This window comes from Anomaloglossus baeobatrachus, chromosome 4, assembly GCF_048569485.1.
Source record: "Anomaloglossus baeobatrachus isolate aAnoBae1 chromosome 4, aAnoBae1.hap1, whole genome shotgun sequence".
NCBI classification, from domain to species: domain Eukaryota; kingdom Metazoa; phylum Chordata; class Amphibia; order Anura; family Aromobatidae; genus Anomaloglossus; species Anomaloglossus baeobatrachus.
Window position 1 is genome coordinate 434,697,457 of NC_134356.1, and position 23,428 is coordinate 434,720,884.

Sequence of the window (23,428 nt, forward strand, 5' to 3'; positions counted from 1 at the left end):
GGAGAGTCTCCAGGGAAGCGTCGAGGCTGCGTTGGCATGCCTCTTGAGAGGGTGCCTTGATCAGTATCCAAGTACGGGATCACCGAGTGACCCTGAGAGTGGAGGACCGCTACTACAGTAGCCATAACCTTGGTAAAAACCCGTGGGGCTGTTGCCAGGCCGAACGGCAGTGCCACGAACTGCAGGTGTTCATTTCCTATGGCGAAGCGCAAGAAGCGCTGTTGCTCTGGAGCAATCGGTACGTGGAGATAAGCATCTTTGATATCGATCGACGCAAGGAAATCTCCTTGGGACATTGAGGCGATGACGGAGCGGGGGGATTCCATCCTGAACCGTCTGGTTTTTACATGTTTGTTGAGCAGTTTCAGGTCCAGGACCGGGCGGAAAGACCCGTCCTCCTTTGGGACCACAAACCAATTGGAGTAAAAACCGTGGCTCAGTTGCTGAAGAGGAACCGGGATCACCACTCCTTCTGCCTTCAGAGTGCGCAGCGCCTGCAGAAGAGCCTCGGCTCGCTAGTGAGGCGGGGATGACCTGAAGAATCGAGTCGGGGGACGAGAGGTGAACTCTATCTTGTAACCGTGAGACAGAATGTCTCTCACCCAGCGGTCTTTTATTTGTGGCAGCCAGGTGTCGCAAAAGCGGGAAAGCCTGCCACCGACCGAGGATGCTACTAGAGGAGGTCGAAAGTCATGAGGAAGCCGCTTTGTTAGCGGCGCCTCCGGTGGCCTTTTAAGGACGTGACTTAGACCGCCATGCATCAGAGTTCCTTTGTACTTTCTGAGACCTTTTGGACGAGGAGAATTGGGACCTGCCCGCGCCCTGAAAGGACCGAAACCTCGACTGCCCTCTCCTCCGTTGGAGTATGTCCTGTTTGGACTGGGGTAAGGATGTATCCTTTCCTTTGGATTGTTTGATGATTTCATCCAGACGCTCGCCAAACAGCCTGTCGCCAGAAATTGGCAAACTGGTTAAGCGCTTTTTTGGAAGCAGAATCTGCCTTCCATTCCCGTAGCCACAAGGCCCTGCGGAGTACCACCGAATTGGCGGCCGCGACCGCCGTACGGCTCGCAGAGTCCAGGACAGCAATAATAGCGTAAGACGCAATTGCCGAGGTCTGGGTGGTAATGGATGCCACTTGTGGCGCGGCCGTGCATGTGGCTGCTTCAATTTGTGCTTGACCTGCTGAGATAGCTTGTAGCGCCCATACCGCTGCGAATGCTGGGGCAAAAGAAGCTCCGATAGCTTCATAGATGGATTTCAACCAGAGCTCCATCTGCCTGTCAGTAGCATCCTTGAGCGAGGCCCCCTCGTCCACTGCAAGAATGGATCTAGCCGCCAGTCTGGAGATTGGAGGATCCACTTTGGGACACTGAGTCCAACCTTTAACCACGTCAGGGGGAAAAGGATAACGTGTATCCTTAAGGCGCTTAGAAAAAACGCTTATCTGGACAAGCATGATGATTCTGGACTGCCTCTCTGAAATCAGAGTGGTCTAGAAACATACTCGGTGTAAGAGAAGCTGACTCCTCCGCCGGAGGAGCTGAGGGAGAAATATCCAGCATTTGATCGATGGACGCAATAAGAACGTTCAGTATGGCGTCCCCGTCTGGAGTATTAAGATTGAGAGCGCCCTCAGGATCAGAATCCTGATCAGCTGTCTCCGCATTATCACCAGAGATTCCCCCCGCTGAGACCATGAACAATATGATGTCGAGGGAAATTCTAAGCGAGCCCGCTTAGTCGGTCTGGGGCTGGGGTTTAAGTCAGAACCCTCAGCCTGGGATGTATGAGATACCCCGGGAGGACATTGTTGGTCCAACTGAGGGGGGCCAGGGAACAATGATTCAACAGAGTCCCTTTGCTGAGATACCGGCCTGGACTGCAAGGCTTCTAGTATCTTAGCCATAGTCTCAGAGAGTTTTGCAAACTCCGTCCCCGTCACTAGGACAGTGTCAACAGGTGGCTCCCCCTGGGCCCCTCTTAGCAGAGGCCCTGGCTAAAGAAGTGTCACCGGGGCCGAACATGCACACAATGAGGGTCAATGGAACCTGCCGGCAGCTGGGTCGTACAAGCGCCGCAGGCAGCATAATAAGCCTGTGTTTTTGGCACCCCTGCCTTTTGTGGGCGCCATGCTATTGTTTTCCCTGAGTAACACACTAGGGTATATAGCCAGAATGAACTGTGCTCATACAGTGTAAAATATATACTAAAAACAAATAATGTATCAGTACACTACAGCACCATGAGGCTAGCACCACAGGTGCTGCTTACCATCCGCCTAAAGCGGTTATGAGGCCACCAGAGACCGTGTCTGGGTCTCTCAGGGTTTGTCCCTCTGCAGCGTCGTAGGAGCTGACAGGAAATGGCTGCGGCGTCCTGACGAGAGGAGGGAGCCGTGGGCGTAGCCGAGGTGCTCACACTGTGCACAGTGAGGGGGGTGGAGTATGGAAATCATATTCCAGCCCTCAGTGCTGCTCTTCCGTGCAGCGTCCCGCCCTTCCCCTGCCTGTCAGGGCTGAGGGCGGGAGAAAGGGAAACTAGGCCGCAAGCCAAGCCGGGGACTCGAGTATAAGCGTGGCCGCCGTAAAAGCGCGGCCAACGCCGAAGTCCCCGGCGAACTACAAGTCCCAGCCGCGCCGCAGTTTCCCATGGCAGCGGCGGTTAGCGCGGTAGCCCCTACATATAAACACACTCAGCGACGCTGAGTGTGTAATGGCACAGTTTAACCCGGTCCCCCGGTGCACTAGCACACCCAGCAAAGCTGAGGTGTCGCCGTGCGCGGTCCCCACAGGGATACAGAGTACCTTCACGTAGCAGGGCCATGTCCCTGAACGGTACCCGGCTCCTATCCAGCAGTCTCCACAGGAGTTGTGGATGAAGCACGGTCTCAGTGCCTGGAGACCGATAGGATCCCACTTCACCCAGAGCCCTGAGGGGGATGGGGAAGGAAAGCAGCATGTGGGCTCCAGCCTCCGTACCCGCAATGGATACCTCAACCTTAACAACACCGCCGACAAGAGTGGGGTGAGAAGGGAGCATGCTGGGGGCCCTATATGGGCCCACTTTTCTTCCAACCGACATAGTCAGCAGCTGCTGCTGACTAATCTGTGGAGCTGTGCTGTGCGTGTCTGACCTCCTTCGCACAAAGCAAAAAACTGAGGAGCCCGTGGGAGCACGGGGGGTGTATAGGCAGAAGGGGAGGGGCTTAACACTTTTGAGTGTAATACTTTGTGCGGCCTCCGGAGGCATAGCCTATACACCCAATTGTCTGGGTCTCCCAATAGAGCGACAAAGAAAAACCCCAAAGCAATGAGCTGTAGCATTAGTTGGTATACATGGAGCATGTTCACACTGAGGCGATTTAACAGACAAAACCTAAAATAAAAACAAAACAACCAGTGTGAACATGCTCTTACACAATGCACATGTACCAACTTATGCTCCGGCTCATTTTTTTTGGTTTTGCTGTAATTTCTTGTGCAAACAGGAGTGCGCCCCCCACTATTTGAGTTAGGCATTTAAATTTCTATAGCTTCCTATAGGCAGGTGTCTGACGAGTCAGGCCACACGTACATTGAGTTAGGGTACTTTCACACTTGCGTTGGACGGCTTCCGTTGCTATCCGCAGCCTTGAGGAATTACGGTAACCGTTGCAGGAAACAGTTATATTCCTCATAGACTTCTATTAGCTACGGATCGCAACGGATGGTCTTGCATTGCATCCGCCCTGCATCAGTTGTTTTGACGCTGACCGTCAGTGACCGTCGGGCGGATGGAACGCTGCATGTAGCGTTTTTCTGCACTTGGCAGAGTGTCAAAAAAACGCAACCTGCAGGATTCCGTCAGCGTCCGTTGTTTTTATAATGGACGCCTAGGGTGGCGGATTCCGTTAGAATCCGTCATTTTGACGGATTCCGTTAACGCATCCGTCTTTACACCACTGCGCATGCTCAGCTGTGTAAAGTCAAGGAAATAAAACGTATAACGGATTGCGTTATTTTGTACGATCCGCAGCATCCGTTGTGCCACTATATGTAACGCATCCGTTGCATGCGTCACACAACGCAATGCTACGGATCCCGTCCAACGCAAGTGTGAAACTAGCCTTAGTCATAAAGGAAGCTATGTAATGGAAAACGCAAAATGCAAATGCTGCAAACTGTATAACAGGACCTAAACTTTATATATAGCTGTCATACAAAGAGCAGTTCTTTACCCAACAGAATTTCAAAGATGTTAAGTGCACAGGGTAAGACCAGATACCTAGAGCACCTGATGATCAGATACGCTAGGGGCACAGCGTATGACCAGATACCTAGAGCGGAAGGGAAAAAGGTGATCCAGCTCAGCTGTGGCAAGGTCCGGCATGTAGGGATAACACTCTGGTATTGCAGGGATCCAACAGAAGGAAAAAGATAATCCAGCTTCCGGAATAATATATAATCTTGTGCAAACTTTATTTTAAAAGGACGAAAAAAATACTTATTACATTCTTTGTCAAGGCTTGCCAAAAAATGCAGGTAACGTTCGAAACGTGTTGCCACACATGGGCTCCCTATTTTGTCCCTTGTAATGATAAGTATTTTTTACATCCTTTAAAATAAAGCTTGCACAAAATTTTATATTATTCCGGAAGCTGGATTATCTTTTTTCTTCTATTAGATACCTAGATTACCTGATGATCAGATACGCTGGAGCACAACATATGACCAGATATTTAGAGCTCCTGATGATCAGCTACAGTAAAGGCCCAGTCACACTAAACAACTTATCAGCAATCCCAACAACGATACAACCTGATAGGGATCGCTGGTAAGTTGCTAGGAGGTCGCTGGTGAGATGTCACACTAGCGACGCTCCAGCGATCCCACCAGCAACCTGACCTGGCAGGGATCGCTGGTGAGCTGTCAAACAGGCAGATCTCACCAGCAACCAGTGACCCGCCCCCAGCGCCGCATGGAAGAGATGCTGCGCTTGGTAACTAAGGTAAATATCGGGTAACCAAGACGATATTTACCTTGGTTACCAGCGCACACCGCTTAGCGCTGGCTCCCTGCACACATAGCCACAGTACAGCTACGTGTGCAGAGAGCAGGGAGCCGGCACTGGCAGTGAGAGCGGCGGACGCTGGTAACGAAGGTAAATATCGGGTAACCAAGGGAACGGCTTCTTGGTTACCCGATGTTTACCGTGGTTACCAGAGTCCGCAGAAGCCGGCTCCTGCTGCCTGCACATTTAGTTGTTTCTCTGTCGCTGTCACACACAGCGATCTGTGCTTCACAGCGGGACAGCAACAACTAAAAAATGGCCCAGGACATTCAGCAACAACCAACGACCTCACAGCAGGGGCCAGGTTGTTGCTGGATGTCACACACAACAACATCGCTAGCAACGTCACAAAAGTTGTTCGTTAGCAGCGATGTTGCTTAAGGCCCAGTCACACTAAACAACTTACCAGCGATCCCAACAACGATACAACCTGATAGGGATCGCTGGTAAGTTGCTAGGAGGTCGCTGGTGAGATGTCACACTAAGCGACGCTCCAGCGATCCCACCAGCAACCTGACCTGGCAGGGATCGCTGGAGCGTCGCTACACGGGTTGCTGGTGAGCTGTCACACAGGCAGATCTCACCAGCAACCAGTGACCAGCAACCAGTGACCAGCCCCCAGCGACGCATGGAAGTGATGCTGCGCTTTTAACTAAGGTAAATATCGGGTAACCAACCCGATATTTACCTTGGTTACCAGCGCACACTGCTTAGCGCTGGCTCCCTGCTCTCCTAGCTACAGTACACATGAGGTTAATTACCCGATGTGTACTCCGGCTACGTGTGCAGGCAGCAGGAGCCGGCACTGACAGCTGAGAGCGGCGGAGGCTGGTAACGAAGGTAAATATCGGGTAACCAAGGTAAAGGCTTCTTGGTTACCCGATATTTACATTGGTTACCAGAGTCCGCAGAAGCCGGCTCCTGCTGCCTGCACATTTAGTTGTTGCTGTCTCGCTGTCACACACAGCGATCTGTGCTTCACAGCGGGACAGCAACAACTAAAAAATGGCCCAGGACATTCAGCAACAACCAACGACCTCACAGCAGGGGCCAGGTTGTTGCTGAATGTCACACACAGCAACATCGCTAGCAAGATCACAAAAGTTGTTCGTTAGCAGCAATGTTGTTTAGTGTGACGTGGCCTTAAGTGAACAGTGGAAGACCAGATATCGAGAGCTCCTGATTAGATAGGCAGGATATCTCATGAGATTAAAGCTGACCGTGAAATCTGTTCCATTTATAGAGTAGACATGTTGTAAAGCCTGGGCCACAGTATATCTCACTTAACACCAATCTTCCCCCTGTGCAGTCAGCAGCAGCGCAGGGTGGCCCGAGTACAGGAGACTGCTCACTAACATCTATGGATAGAGAAATAATTCACCTTAAATCTCAGTAAACTGATCTAAAACTGTTTAGGATTATTTACCAAAAGCTTTACCAGTACGATAAGGATAAGAAAAAACTGTAGCAAAACCTGGGGTACCAGTCCCAGATAGAAGAGGATTTTTTTTGTAGTGTATAGTATATAACCCTCGTACAGTAAGTATGTCCGCAAAGAGGCTCATAGATGGGGGGGGGTCACTCCTTACTGCCCCTATGGAAGTTCCCCACCAGTGGTTTTCTTTCGGTAGCCTACTCTCATAATGTTTGCATATTAGAAATCCTCCGTTAGGGGTGGGTGTTGGCAGGTAAGCAGGTAAGAGGGCGCCTGATCCGATCATGTTATCCAAGGAGATGTTAACACCATAGATCCACTCTCAGATCTACAAACAGGAATCTTATGTATCTCAGCAGATTTAAGGCCCGAGATCGGTAACGAGATTATTGCCGAGCATCGGCATAGTCCAACTCACAGCACCCAAAAGACTTTACAGGGGGAGGCCACTGCCAGCAGGGAACACGGAATACTACAAGAAGGGGCATAGGGACAGGAGGAGGAGGAGGAGGCCACTGTCAGCAGGGAACACGGAATACTACAAGAAGGGGCATAGGGACAGGAGGAGGAGGAGGCCACTGTCAGCTGGGAACACGGAATACTACAAGAAGGGGCATAGGGACAGGAGGAGGAGGCCACTGCCAGCTGGGCACACGGAATACTACAAGAAGGGGCATAGGGACAGGAGGAGGAGGAGGAGGCCACTGCCAGCTGGGCACACAGAATACTACAAGAAGGGGCATAGGGACAGGAGGAGGAGGAGGCCACTGTCAGCTGGGAACACGGAATACTACAAGAAGGGGCATAGGGACAGGAGGAGGAGGCCACTGCCAGCTGGGCACACGGAATACTACAAGAAGGGGCATAGGGACAGGAGGAGGAGGAGGCCACTGCCAGCTGGGCACACAGAATACTACAAGAAGGGGCATAGGGACAGGAGGAGGAGGAGGCCACTGCCAGCTGGGCACACAGAATACTACAAGAAGGGGCATAGGGACAGGAGGAGGAGGCCACTGCCAGCTGGGCACACGGAATACTACAAGAAGGGGCATAGGGACAGGAGGAGGAGGAGGCCACTGCCAGCTGGGCACACAGAATACTACAAGAAGGGGCATAGGGACAGGAGGAGGAGGAGGCCACTGCCAGCTGGGCACACAGAATACTACAAGAAGGGGCATAGGGACAGGAGGAGGAGGAGGCCACTGCCAGCTGGGCACACAGAATACTACAAGAAGGGGCATAGGGACAGGAGGAGGAGGAGGCCACTGCCAGCTGGGCACACAGAATACTACAAGAAGGGGCATAGGGACAGGAGGAGGAGGAGGCCACTGCCAGCTGGGCACACAGAATACTACAAGAAGGGGCATAGGGACAGGAGGAGGAGGAGGCCACTGCCAGCTGGGCACACAGAATACTACAAGAAGGGGCATAGGGACAGGAGGAGGAGGAGGCCACTGCCAGCTGGGCACACGGAATACTACAAGAAGGGGCATAGGGACAGGAGGAGGAGGAGGCCACTGCCAGCTGGGCACACGGAATACTACAAGAAGGGGCATAGGGACAGGAGGAGGAGGAGGCCACTGCCAGCTGGGCACACAGAATACTACAAGAAGGGGCATAGGGACAGGAGGAGGAGGAGGCCACTGCCAGCTGGGCACACGGAATACTACAAGAAGGGGCATAGGGACAGGAGGAGGAGGAGGAGGCCACTGCCAGCTGGGCACACGGAATACTACAAGAAGGGGCATAGGGACAGGAGGAGGAGGCCACTGCCAGCTGGGCACACGGAATACTACAAGAAGGGGCATAGGGACAGGAGGAGGAGGAGGCCACTGCCAGCTGGGCACACAGAATACTACAAGAAGGGGCATAGGGACAGGAGGAGGAGGAGGCCACTGCCAGCTGGGCACACGGAATACTACAAGAAGGGGCATAGGGACAGGAGGAGGAGGAGGCCACTGCCAGCTGGGCACACGGAATACTACAAGAAGGGGCATAGGGACAGGAGGAGGAGGAGGCCACTGCCAGCTGGGCACACGGAATACTACAAGAAGGGGCATAGGGACAGGAGGAGGAGGAGGCCACTGCCAGCTGGGCACACGGAATACTACAAGAAGGGGCATAGGGACAGGAGGAGGCCACTGCCAGCTGGGCACACGGAATACTACAAGAAGGGGCATAGGGACAGGAGGAGGAGGCCACTGCCAGCTGGGCACACGGAATACTACAAGAAGGGGCATAGGGACAGGAGGAGGAGGAGGCCACTGCCAGCTGGGCACACGGAATACTACAAGAAGGGGCATGAACACAGGGCCAGCTCTGCCCCACAGCCCGGGTGAAGGCGTTCCTTCCTTCCTTCCACTGTGACCAGGAATCTGCTACTAAACACAAATGACCAAATTCCTTCTGAATCCAAGGACAAACATTGCAGAAAAGGAAACCCCAGACCTAAAGCTGAGGCGACCCACACATAGCAACAGTGCCCATAGCAACGGGAGGGAGAGGAGCTTGCGCTATGGAGGGGGCTGGGGTCACCATCATCACCTGCCCACAGGGTAGGACATGGCACCAAGCACTCCTGACCACTGGCACAGTACATGCCCGCCCCTCCTCGGGCCCCCAGCACCGCGCCGCAGCCTTACCCAGAAGATGAGGTTCAGGAAGACCAGGACGGTCTTGGAGGAGATCACCTCGCACTGCCCCATCTCTCCGCTCACAAGATGGAGGCCCAGCCGTGTGACGCAGCTCCCGGCTCCCGGGCTCCCCAGGCAACCGGCCACGCCCACCGCTGACGCACTGCCGTAAGGTGACACCGCTTGGCCGCCGCCCACACGTGATGATCTGTCCTCCATGTTTGTTTAGGGAAACCTCCCTTATCCTGCTGTGTGTGGCCTCCCTCTGTTGGACGGTGGACACGTTACCATGTTGGCACAATGTACAGTATGGGTACGAGATACATACAGTATATCCGCAAGGCATTGTTCACACACTGCGTTTTGTGGCAGATCTAGTTCTGCACCATTCATTCAAAATAGCTGTTTATGACAGGGATCGATTTTCAGTGTAAAAAATTACTGCAAAATAATCTTGCAAAGTGTTTTATTAAACAAGAAACTTATTAAAAAGACATGTTCTCAAGAACAGATGGAGTTTTATTTTTCTGTTTACAGCTTGTTCCCTAGGTTACCGACCACCATGCAGCCTCAGGACTGGCCATTACTTAGGGGAGGCAAGGAGAGCCTGGCACGAGCAGGCTGTATTCTGAGCTGCCTCCTGGCACTGAATCCGTCCGGATCGCGGATGTGGCCGGCGTCAGTACATGTCCGCCATGCTGCAGCCTAGGAGAGAGCTCAGCTCAGAGCAGAGGCACAGCCAATGTCACTGGCCAGAAGTGTTGATCATCAGGAGCGCACTGCTCCCAGGACCTATGAAACCGGGAGCGCTGTGCACCTGAAGATTCAACTGAGAAAGGTCCTTTAATACTTGGTAAAAATGGCACACATTTTAAAAGGGAACCTGCCAGGCAATTTATGCTGCCCAAACCACAGGCAGCACGAATCAGAGCCTTGGCTGTACGATTATATCCAAGTATGTTATTCTCCAAAACTCTCCGTCGTTTCAGAGAAAATATACTTTGAGTATCTGGAGACCAGACTAGTCCGGCTCTGCCCCCACCTAGCTCGTGTCAGCAGCACTAGGAAGGGCTGTGCCATAGCCAATGTACATGGCACTAACTGCTGCTGAGCTCAGTGATTGGCTGCAGCAGTGATCTCTGAGTAACATAACTGCTGCAGCCAATCACTGAGACAGAAGCAGTAGCAGAGAGCTGACTAAGGGGAGGGTGAGTACTATTTGATTTTGTTTTTTTACTCTAGTGCTATCATTTATGGATTAATTTTTTTTCAGAATGGAAAATACCTTTGCATCGTACACAGCGTGTACAGAGTATTAGGCTATGTGCGCACGTTGCGTAAATACATGCAGTTACGCTGCGCTTTGTAGCGCAGCGTAACTGCATGTGTCCTGCGTCCCCTGCACAGTCTATGGAGATTGTGCAGGGGCCGTGCGCACGTGGTGTCTTAGAGCGCAGCGCTTCAACTGCTGCCCGAAGCGCGCGTTCTAAGAAGTGACATGTCACTTCTTCCGTGCGCTTTGCCGGCAGCTCTTGCACTGTCTATGGCAGGAGCTGCAGGCAGAGCGCATGGAATTGGCTTTTTTTCTCTACGGACATTTTCTGCAGCGATTTGAAGCGCACGTGTGCTCTTCAGATCGCTGCAGAAATTTCTGCAGGGCTAGTGTAACGGGGTGCCAGGGGTGCCTCGGGGGTTGTAGTCGTGGCCCCTTTTTCTATCAGGCTAACCCCCGGCTCCGCCGTCACTTTTGGGACAGGAGATGGCTTGGTGGGGCAGAGTGTGGTGATACAGAGAACACTGTCAGACGTATAAAGGCTTTGCAGACGAAGATTAGTTGAATCAGAAGGCACGTTTATTGCACACATCTTCACAACAGTGGCAGTAAGGGTACCTTCACACTTAGCGATGCAGCAGCGATCCGACCAGCGATCTGACCTGGTCAGGATCGCTGCTGCATCGCTACATGGTCGCTGGTGAGCTGTCAAACAGGCAGATCTCACCAGCGACCAGTGAACAGCCCCCAGCCAGCAGCGACGTGCAAGCGACGCTGCGCTTGCACGGAGCCGCCGTCTGGAAGCTGCGGAGACTGGTAACTAAGGTAAACATCGGGTATGGTTACCCGATGTTTACATTAGTTACCAGTGTGAGCAGGGAGCAGGGAGCCGCGCACACTGAGCGCTGGCTCCTTGCTCTCTTAGCTACAGTACACATCGGGTTAATTAACCCGATGTGTAATGCAGCTACATGTGCAGAGAGCAGGGAGCCGCGCACACTGCTTAGCGCTGGCTCCTTGCTCTCCTAGCTGCTGTACACATCGGGTTAATTAACCCGATGTGTACAGCAGCTACATGTGCAGAGAGCCGGAGCCGGCAGCACAGGCAGCGTGAGAGCTGCAGAGGCTGGTAACTAAGGTAAATATCGGGTAACCACCTTGGTTACCCGATGTTTATCTTGGATACAGCTTACCTCAGCTGTCAGACGCCGGCTCCTGCTCCCTGCTCGCTTCATTTGTCGCTCTCTTGCTGTCACACACAGCGATCTGTGTGTCACAGCAGGAGAGCGGCTTTGAAGAAAACGAACCAGGGCTGTGTGTAACGAGCAGCGATCTCGCAGCAGGGGCCAGATCGCTGCTCAGTGTCACACACAGCGAGATCGCTAATGAGGTCACTGCTGCGTCACAAAAAGCGTGACTCAGCAGCGATCTCGGCAGTGAGCTCGCTGTGTGTGAAGCACCCCTAAGCTGATAGCGTCGTTTCACAACTCCTGATGGGGGAACACCTCTTCTTGTCGTCTCCTCTCGTGGGGATGTGCCCGGCTACTCTCCTTCACCTGGGCTCCCACTCCGGCTACCGCAGACCTGACCCACTCAAACCTGTTTCACCATAGAGGACACTTTCTCTTTCTCTGTTCTTCGTACGCTGTTCACCTAGCTCCCACACCCTGCCCCCACTGCTCCTTCTCTCCTGTCACGGACTCGACTGACTCCAGACTCAACCTTTTTCTACCACTCTCTCCCTCCCCCTTCTGCTGCCGGCTCCTCCTTTCTCCTGCACTGTTTCTATGGGGACAGCCGTCCCACCCGGCCACTAGGGGGGAAACCCACTAAAACAGTATAAACACAATTTATCATTAACATTAACATTACAACTTTATCTACCCCGGCATGGGGTATCTTCAGGGGGGAAAACTACTCCTCTTTGTAAGGGAACCGTCCACCCCTTACATTCCTCCCCTCTTTTTGCCTTAGCCTCCCGGCAAGGCCCGCACCTGCAAAACACAAACTTAGCAGCAAAGTCACTTTTATAAAAACCTTAAAATGTTCACATAAAGGCACACTCAAGGGGCGCACAAGTCCGGCGCCCGGAGTCCTTCCAAGGGAGCTCCCGGTCTTGGCCGTAGATTTGCCCGGAGGCCGTTGACAGGCGCTCTCGGTCTTGGCTGATCTTCTGCCCGGAGGCTCTCGCAGCACTCCCGGTCTTTGCAGGCAGGGAACTCAAACAATAAAGCTTCCGTCAACATCACGGAGGGGAGTCCTTCAACAGTTCAGCATCAGGCTCCCTCCGGGATCGGCACCTTGAACGTGGTTACAACTTTAACTCTTCACCGGTTCCTCTCCATAACTCCGGTACTTAACACAAGTATGTCCACCACCTCCAGTCGCCATGATTCACTCGGGGTGGTATGCACGCTGCCATTCAGCCCGCTGAGCCCTCACATAGTCGGACAGGGATTGGCCTGGCAAGCGGCGCAGCCTCCGGAACGGTTCATAGTTGATCGGGGGCTCTACCTCCTCTGTCTCCGGTTTGGGCTCCTCAACCCCCGACGGGGGTGATGGGGTAGCTGAACGTGACGGCCGGGGACTACCAACGACGACCACCGGGTGTGTTACCATACTCTGGTGGATCGCTAACACCGCCGGTGTCCCCCTCTCCATCTCAGATGCCGGTCCGGCAACTACTTCGGGTGTTACCGCCAGCGTATTTCTCGGCCGGCAATTCTCAGCCAGCACCGGTCTCGGTTGAGTACGTCTCCGGTATTGGCATTCCTCCCACTCAATTTCTTGTTGCCACTGTGCGGCCTCTTGTTCGGTGGGCATCCGGGTCACTCCCACGGCAAAGAGGCCCCGGCATCCCACTTCTCTCCGGAACTTCACCTTTTCTCCCGGGTACAGAGTATGAAGGCGTTGTGGCAAGCCCTCAGTGTCCAGGTTAACCCGGTTGTAGAAAAAATGGTCCCCGGTCTCTTCGTCCTCAAGGAACCCGTAGCCTTCAGCGTGGTTGAATTTGACCACAGTGCCAACGGTACATTGCCGATCAAACTCCTCGCTGAGGGGACCGGCCATCATCTCACGGGCCACGGTCTCGGCTAGTAACCTCTCCTGCACTGGGTCGGTTTCAGGCGGCGGAGACTGTCGTCGGGTCAGGGGCGTCGGTTTCACCGGCTCCCAAAAGAATCCCCACTCATCTTCTTCTAACTCCGGGGTCGGAACTTCTGTGGGGACTGATGGACCCACCTTGTCTGGTGTAACCACCTCCGGACTCTGGAGAGGTGTTCCCAGGGTTTCGCTTCCCGGCCATAGCTGCGCCTTGTAGGTGGCCCAGACTTCAGTAGAGGTTTCACTGGTCGCGGCATCCCAGGAAGTGACCCACGTTACTTTTGTGGGCCGCTCTGGACCTCCTGGCACAGCTGGTAGTTTAAGGGTAAGTCCTTCCTCGGCTGCGGTCTGCTTCGGGCGTCCTCTGCTCAGGCTGGTTGCTACCAGCGCGCCCACTGCAGCTCGCTGTTTTCCCTGGGTCTCCATCTCACTCGAAGTCAGTCTCTGAGTTGGCGCTTCTTGCAGCCCTTCTTGTAATGGCGCCGGGGACAGTGGAGATGCTGGAGAAGGTGGAGGCGGACCTTCTTTTCCCGCTCTTGTATACACTCCACCCCCAGTCTCACACATCAAATCGACCCAGCAGAGGCGACTCTTCTTTTTTTCTGTACTGCCGCCCTCTTCACATGTTTTCAGCAACATCTTAGGGCCAGCACCTCCCCTCTTTGGACGGCGTACTCTGTACTTCTTTTTCTTCGCCGGCCAGCTCAGGGTTCTTCTTTTGGCGCCAATCTTCCGCGCACCCACTGTGTTCGTGAAGACGGCGGCCATCTTAGCGCCATCTTGTGCCCGGTCCAACGCCTTAGGTACCACTTGTTCTTCCCAATATGGGATCGGGACCCTTCGCAGATAGTCCGGATCCTGCCGACTACGCCACATGTAACGGGGTGCCGGGGGTGCCTCGGGGATTGTAGTCGTGGCCCCTTTTTCTCTCAGGCTAACCCCCGGCTCCACCGTCACTATTGGGACAGGGGATTGCTTGGTGGGGCAGAGTGTGGTGGTGCAGAGAATGCTGGCAGACGTAGGAAGACTCTGCAGACGGAGATCAATTGAATCAGTAGGCATATTTATTGCACGAATCTTCACAACCACGGCAACAATTTGATAGCGTCGATTCACAACCTCTGCTGGGGGGGGGGAACTCCTCTTGTCATCTCCTCTCATGGGGCTGTGCCCGGCTACTCCACTTCACCTGGGCTCGCACTCCGGCTACTACAGGCTTGACCCACCCAACCCTGTTTCACCATAGAGGACACTCTTTCTTTTCCTTTTTTCTTCGTTAGCTGTCCAACAAGCTTCCACACCCTGCCCCCTCTGTTCTTCTCCCCTGTCCCGGACTCGACTGCCTCAAAACTCTTCCCCTTTCTCTACTACTCTCTCTCCCTCCCCCTGCTCCTGCCGGCTCCTCCTTTCTCCTGCCCTGTTTCTATGGGGACAGCCGTCTCACCCGGCCACTAGGGGAACCCATCTATCAGTGCAATACAGTAAAACACAAACATAAACATAACGTCTTTGTCTACCCCAGCGGGGGTATCTTCAGGGGGGGAAAACTGCGCCTCCTTTTAAGGGGTCCGTCCACCCCTTACATTCCTCCCCTCTTTTTGCCTAAAGGCCACTTTACATACAGAGATAAATCTTTGGCAGATCTGTGGTTGCAGTGAAATCATGGACATATTGTTCCATTTGTACACGGCCACAAACCTGCCACTGATTGTCCACAATTTCACTGCAACCACAGATCTGCCGCAGATTTATCTCTGTGTGTAAAGTGGCCTTTAGCCTCCCGGCAAGGCTCGCACCTGTAAAACACAAATCTTAGCAGCACGGCAAACTTTAATAAAATTTTAAAACCTTCATGTGGAAACAACAACCCCTGAGCACACAAGTTCTGCGCCCGGAGTCCCTCCAAGGGAGCTCCCGGTCTTTGTAGGCAGTTTGCCCGGAGGCCTCCAACAGGCACTCCCGGTCTTTGCTGGTCTTCTGCCCGGAGGCTGTCACAGCACTCCCGGTCTTTGCAGGCAGGGAGCACGGATAATAAAAGTCTCCTTCAACATCACAGAGGGAGTCTTTGCCCAGTCCGGCATCAGGCTCCTTCCGGGCTCGGTAACTTAAACATAGTTACAACTTATAAAATCTCACCGGTTCTTCAACACTACCGGTACTTAACACAGATATGTCCCCCTTCTCCGGTCACTGGGATTCACACGGGGTGATAAGCTCGTAGCCATTCGGCCCGCTGGGCCCTCACATAATCGGAGAGTGACTGACCTGGCAAGCGGCGCAGCCTCCGGAACGGTTCATAGTTAACCGGTGTCTGCGATTCTTCTGGCTCCGGATTTGGCCCCTCGGCTCCCGGCGGAGGTGACGGGGTAGCTGGACGGGACGACTGTGGACTTCCGACGACGACCACCGGGTGTGTCACCATACTTTGATGAATCGTCAATACCGCCGGCGTCTCCTTTTCCGGCTCAGCCATCGGTCCTGTACTGACTCCTGGCGATACTGCCAGCGTGTTTCTCGGCCGGCAAGTCTCAGCCAGCACCGGTCTCTGTTGTGTACGTCTCCGGTACTGACACTCTTCCCATTCAATCTCTTGTTGCCACTGTGCGGCCTCTTGAGCAGTGGGCATCCGGGTCACTCCTACGGCAAATAGGCCCCGGCATCCCACTTCTCTCCGGAACTTCACTTTCTCCCCCGGGTACAGTGTATGGAGGCGTTGAGGTAAACCTTCAATGTCCAAATTGACCCGGTTATAGAAAAAATGATCCCCGGACTCGTTGTCTTCAATGAACCCGTAGCCTTCGGCCTGATTGAACTTGACCACGGTGCCAACGGTACACTGCCGATTAAACTCTTCACTAAGGGGACCGGCCATCATCTCACGGGCCACGGTCTCAGCCAGTAACCTCTCCTGCACCGGGTCGGTTTCAGGCGGCAGAGACTTTCGACGGGTCAGGGGCGCCGATTTCACCGGCTCCCAGAAAAATCCCCACTCATCTTCCTCTAACTCCGGGGCATGTTGTTCTCCCGGGGCCAGAACTGCTGTGTGGGCTGGAGGTCCCACGTCCGAACTCTGGAGGGGTGTTTCCAGGGCTTCGCTTCCCGGCTGTAGTTGTGTCTTGTAGGTGGCCCGGACTTCAGTAGTTGTTTCGCCAGTCGCGGCGTCCCATGAAGTGACCCACGTTACTTTTGAGGGCCGCTCCGGACCTCCTGGCACAGCCGGTAGTTTAATAGTAAGTGCCTCTTCGGCTGCAGTCTGCCTCGGGCGTCCTCTTCCCAGGCTGGTTGCCACCAGCGCGCCCGCTGCAGCTCGCTGCTTTATCTGAGTCTCCATCTCGCTCCTAGTCGGTTGCTGAGTTGGCGTCTCTAGAAGCTCTTCCTGTAATGGCGCCGGGGACAGTGGAGATGCTGGGGAAGGTGGAGGCGGGCCTTCTTTTCCCGCTCTTGCATACACTCCACCCCCAGTCTCGCACATCAAGTCGACCCAGCACAGGTGACACCTTTTTTTCTCTGTAACGCCGCCATCTTCACATGCCTTCAGCAACATCTTAGGACCAGCACATCCCCTCTTTGGGCGGCGTACTCTGTACTTCTTTTTCTTCGCCGGCCAGTTCTTCGCGCGCTCGCTGTATTCGTGAAGATGGCGGCCATCTTACTGCCGTCTTGTGCCTGGTGCAACGCCTTAGGCACCACTTGGTCTTCACATTCAGGGATCGGGACCCCCTGCAGATAATCCGGATCCTGCCGACTACGCCACATGTAACGGGGTGCCAGGGGTGCCTTGGGGGTTGTAGTCGTGGCCCCTTTTTCTATCAGGCTAACCCCCGGCTCCGCCGTCACTATTGGGACAGGAGATTGTTTGGTGGGGCAGAGTGTGGTGATACAGAGAACACTGTCAGACGTATAAAGGCTTTGCAGACGAAGATTAGTTGAATCAGAAGGCACGTTTATTGCACACATCTTCACAACAGTGGCAGTAAGCTGATAGCGTCGTTTCACAACTCCTGATGGGGGAACACCTCTTCTTGTCGTCTCCTCTCGTGGAGATGTGCCCGGCTACTCTACTTCACCTGGGCTCCCACTCCGGCTATCGCAGACCTGACCCACTCAAACCTGTTTCACCATAGAGGACACTTTCTCTTTCTCTGTTCTTCGTACGCTGTTCACCTAGCTCCCACACCCTGCCCCCACTGCTCCTTCTCTCCTGTCCCGGACTCGACTGACTCCAGACTCAACCTTTTTCTACCACTCTCTCTCCCTCCCCCTTCTGCTGCCGGCTCCTCCTTTCTCCTGCACTGTTTCTATGGGGACAGCCGTCCCACCCGGCCACTAGGGGGGAAACCCACTAAAACAGTATAAACACAATTTATCATTAACATTAACATTACAACTTTATCTACCCCAGCATGGGGTATCTTCAGGGGGGGAAACTACTCCTCTTTGTAAGGGAACCGTCCACCCCTTACCCTAGTACGCAACGTGCGCACATAGCCTTAGTGGGGTTTTCTCATCTGCACTGTTCATGAGTCATCACTTCCCTGCATTTCAGGTTCATACTGCTGGTGGGAAAGAGAGTGGATGCCCTGGAGATTGAGCATTCTCCCCATCGGTATATTGGAGGAGGAGCGCAGACTGAAGCTGATCCAGAGATACCTGGCAAATAATGGCATGTGAGCCAAGCTAAAGGCTTGCAAGTGTGTGCTCTGTGCCTAGGAGACCAGCCACCAGTCACTGCAGAGATGGCTGGCAACCTAGGCTACAAGCCGTAAACGATAGACTTACAAATCCCTATTTTGTTTAGAATGATGAGGATTTTTAATGACATTGCTTAGTAGAAATCTGTCCAGTGATCAAATGAGTAAACTTATCTTCTATGTAGGCAGCAAAATCATCAGTTAAGGCCCCGTTCTACATAGTGATGTCGTTAGCGAGATCTGTGAAACGTCACAGGTTTTGTGACGCAACAGCGACTTTGCTGGCGATCTCGCTACGCGTGACACATAGCAGTGACCGGCCCCCAGCTGTGATATCGTCGATCGTACCTGAACGTCCTGGTTTATTTTTTGATCGTTGGTGTCCCTCTGGGCAGCATGCATCGCAGTGTTTGATGCCATAACAACGACGAGCGACCTCGTTGGCACGCCTGGGTGGAAACACTACACCTCTATGGAGGTCTGAGTCATTAGAATATCTGCTGTGTCACTGGGTCCCAACGACCGCCGAGGTCATTATATGGATCGCCGTATCGTTGCTGCGTCATTAATTAGATCTGACTGTTTGACAGCTCACTAGCGACCATGTAGCGACGTACCAGCGATCCTGACCAGGTCGTATCGTTGTCGGGATCACTGGAATATCGCTATTTGTAACGGGACACTTAGACTAATGTCTGCCAAACCTGCCAATATGTCCACAGGCTCAACTGACAGTATAAGGTGTACGGGGCCTGCTCCCGAATCTCTCTCCATAGAGAAGTCTGGCAGCGCCTCTTCCATAGAGAACCAAGGCGCTCTCGTCAAAGGAGAGTGCGTCCAGACAAATGATCAGCCGCAGTATTTATTGTGTATGGCGGGCTTAACTCACTCAATAACACCCCTGATGATGATTGTAAACAAACACTAATCGTCTTTCTATATATTCAATCAGTGTTAGTTGCGGGCTATTCATTAGGCCTCTTTCACACGTCCGTGCCTCCGGTACGTGTATGGTCATTTTTCTCACGTACCGGAGATATGGGCACACGTAGACCCATTAAAATCAATGGGTCTGCGTTCACGTGCGTATTCTGCCATGGACCGTGTGTACGTCTGGAGCATACGTGTGCCCGTGTGCTCCACACGTAGACATGTCCCCGTTTTCTCCAGCATCACGGGTGTCACACGGACCGCAAACGGGTCACACGTAACACAAACGGATCACACGGATGTGTTCCATGTGACACGCACCGGAGAAAACACATGTATCTGCGAGGAAAAAAAAAACTTTACTCACCTTCTCCAGCCCTCCTGTCTCTGCCGCTGCTGTCACTTGCTTCCGACTGCCGCTCATTATGCTCATTGCATATTCACTCCACTGCGGCCGGAAGAAGCAGCAGCGGGGAGTCGGCAGGACCGGAGACGGAAGATCAGCACCACGGAGAGCAACGCCAGGGACAGGTGAGTAGAAAGTTCCCGTTCTCCGTGTGTTATCACGGATAACACACGGAGAACACACGTGAGCCATAAACACGGCTCACGTGCGTGGTTTTTCACGGATGTGTGAAAGAGGCCTTAGTGGGTGTAAAAGGACTCACCTATTGGTTGTTCACCCAGACCTTATTATTTGTAAAGGCTGCAGGTTTCAGCAACGGTTATGAAAAAGAATTCCAAAAGTGATATTTCCTTTACAGAAGCATTTTCTACACAATTGTCGCCTGAAAACCAAAGCAGTTGGTCCCATGGAATGGTCCATGTTTGGACCTGCGGCGTGTCAAAGTGCAAATCTGCTGCAGAAATCTGAGGGACGCCCTTGGATTTGTACCTTAACGCCCCATAGACATTAGATTACTATAGTCAATATATGGGGTATATAGTCAGTATGGGGTGTATGGGGGTCTCTTGACTGTTACCCAAAAAAATGATATAATGGGAAATAAGGGTCGGGCAATTTGAATTAAAATGCTGAACGTTTCATTCCCCTGGAGATAAGTCCTTGCCAGTTCTCTGGCCACTGCTTCCTATACCCCTCTCCACAGAGAATGAACATTTGGCTGAGCCAAAAGTTCATGTGTATGGAGGTGGGGGATGCGATAGCTTGTTTTCGCCAAACGCTATCATGTGTATAGTCAACTTTAAAGGGAACCTGTCAGGTGCAATATGCACCCAGAACCATGGGCAGTTCTGGGTGTATATTGCTAATCCCTGCCTAACCGTCCCTGTATACACTAGCATAGATAAAGAGATCTTTAGAAAAGTATTTCTAAAGATTCTTTATGATATACTAATGAGCGCAGGCAGTAGTTGCAAAGTCATTAGTTCCTGCGCTCATTCCGCCCACAGGGGTGCGCTAACATGCTATTCAATGCCCATGGCCCAGCGTCATCAGCTGTGACACGTGTGCCTGTGTCCGCTGACACCGCTTCAGAACGCCTGGCTTAGGGTCACTGCGCATGATCAGAATGCCCAGCACTTCCGGTCATGCGCACTATGAAGCCAGGTGTACGTGTCCTGGCTTCAGAGAGGGCTAGTGTGCATGACTGGAAGTGCTGGGACTTCTGATCATGCGCACTGAGCCTTACCCTGGCGTTCTGAAGCGGTATGCGTGTCACCGCTAATGACACTAGGCAATAGGCATTGAATAGCATGTTAGCACGCTACTATGGGCGTGCTGCCATGCTAAGAGGGCGGAATGAGTGCAGGAACTAACGCTCTTGCTACTAGTCACCGCACTCAATAGCATATCATAAAGATTCATTAGAAATACTTTTTCTAAAGATCTCTTTATCTATGCTACTAGATACAGGGACAGTTAGACAGGGATTAGCAAAATGCACCCAGAACTGCTCGTGGTTCTGGGTGTATATTGTACCTGACAGGCAAACAGTTAGGTCAAGAAGCCTCTTCATTGCAGGGGCTCAAAAGTATAGTAATTGGACATATTTACTTTACCATAAATAAAATGTTAATTTTTAAAGGAGTTGTCCGACATAAACTCCCAAAAAAGTTTTAAGCTAAACTGTGCTCTATTGTCATATAAAACATCCCTACATTATTTTTTTTTCTTTTCTAACTTTTATTCCTCTTGAATTATCCCTTTATTCTCTGCACACACTTTGTTTACCTGCAGCTCAACCAAACATGACATCTTCCTGTGCCAAACCTCACAGTCAGAGCTGGCACCGCCCGGCCTCACTGTCCAGCCCCGCCCCCTGCACACACATTCCCTGTCAGTATTCTGCTCAACACTGACCTCTCATCACTCCAGGAAAGATGGGCCCATTACTACATTATATGTGCGGTGGATGTGAGGGGATTGTGCTGCACAAATTAGATATCACTGCTCTGTATATCCAATCATTGGTAGTACAGAGCAGTGATCCTGCTTCTCTCATCTGTGGCAGCACAATCACCTCACACCCACCGCACATATAATGTAGTAATGGGCCCATCCCTGTCCCTATACTATAGTAATGTGCCCATCCCTGTCCCATAATATAGTAATGTGCCCTTTCCTTGTGCCCATCCTGTAGTAATGGCCCCTTTCCTGCTCCTCTTCTTGTAGCAATGCTGTATCCTGTAGTATTACCCCCTAGTCTGCCATTCTTCACACACACAAGAAAAACAAACACAAATCCTTCTCACGTCTCCCATTCCTTGCTGATCGCAGCCTCTGCAGGGGCCTGTGCAGTCAATGCTTTATAGAAGAGGACTGATTTCCAGGCGCTGTGCAGGGGCGCGCTCTCTATGCAGCTTCTCCAGTGATCAGCTGTTGGCCTCTGATTGGCCGGCGGCTGATCATAGCTGTATACAGTGCTCCCATCTACGCAGCGACTGGGAATTAGTCATCTGATATACAGCGCTGACTGCACAGCCCCAGCACAGGCAGCGTTCAGCATGCCACAAGTGTAGCGCCCCTGAAGCCTTCAGAGAGTCACAAGGTACTGCTTCCCCACCAGGATGCAGGGCCTACCCCCTAGGGACTCAGAAGACCAGTGCCGGTAACAACAAAACACTCTAGTTAATCCCTGTTTTCCCCCAAATTCCCCATAGACTGGTACCAGGCTAGGGTTGGACCAATGGATGGCCACCTAGAGGTGGAGCCAATCCAGTTCACTAGACGACCAGGTGGGTGGGGCAGACGGTGGTCAGAGAGTCAATGAGGGATTGAGTCAGTGACAGAGAGAGAGGAAGGACTGTCAAGAGTGTAACAGTTACCTGAGGGCCCAGGCGGCTAGTTGCCGGTGGAGTACTCCCAGAACTACATACCAACGGGGTACAGAATCCTAGGTCACGCAAACGCTCCAGGCAGACCTGATAAAATCTGCACAGTGAGGGGACTATCAAGGACCTCACTGACCTTGAAGTTCGGGACACAGTAGCAACGGGAGAACCGGGGACAGGACCAGAGACTCCAACCCCAAAGGGTTCACGCTACAGTCATACGGACTGCTGTAAAAGACAACCAGGAAGGGACCCCCAGCCGCTCCAAGCCACGGGGACCCACCAACCAAAGACAGGTGCAGGGGAAAGAAGCCACCAGGTCACTAAACTGGCACTGGGACTAAAGGGACCTGCGGTTGAGACCAGCCGGCCTCGGGTGACCAGTTTACAGCTTGCTGTGAGTAAAGGAACCAGTTACACTGCAACCCCTTGTGTGGCCTACCTTCTTTCAACACCCATCTACATCATCTATCCTCTGGGGCCCGGCCCTGCTTGCGGAGGGTCTAGCATCTAGGCTGCCATTAACACCAGCCCCAGTAGCAAGAACTGTGCAGTGGCGGCTCCATCCCAATAGCCACAACACTGCAAGTGGCGTCACGTGTGAACTTTATTCAAAATCCCCTGTAAATATTTCCCTTTTAAAAAGCGTCCAGGGCACGAGACCTGGCAACGGCCGCCAAAGTGACATTCCCCAGTTATACATAACCCTGGGAAACACACAAGCGGCATCGGGGTCTGCATTCAGTGTACAGGCAGCGAGAGCCCTGCATTATGGGATCTGTGGGAGGGTGCAGGGAAGGGGGGCGGGGATGCCACGCACTGTACCTGCCCAGCAGGGCAGCTACATGATGTCTCCTGTGATGCCCGTCTACAAGGCGAGCATAAGCTCCTGCCCTGTTGTCGTGACATACAGGAAGCAGCAAAATCATGGCAGGAGCGGTCACATGACCACTCTGAGACAGGGGAGAGGGGCTGACAGCAGGGCAGATAGGTCGTTACTATCTACTTACCTGCCCTA

At 52.9% G+C, this 23,428-nt stretch overlaps 1 protein-coding gene across 1 annotated transcript in view; it reads right to left on the reverse strand.

Moving 5' to 3' along the window:
* TSPAN3 (tetraspanin 3) overlaps nt 1-9,270 on the reverse strand; it is a 42,642-nt gene extending 33,372 nt beyond the window's left edge. Inside the window, exon 1 of the mRNA XM_075345477.1 lies at nt 9,130-9,270. Coding sequence (XP_075201592.1) covers nt 9,130-9,192 — 63 coding nt within the window. The 5' untranslated portion in view covers nt 9,193-9,270. The remainder of the gene's footprint in view (nt 1-9,129) is intronic.
* Between the last annotated feature and the right edge of the window lie 14,158 nt (nt 9,271-23,428).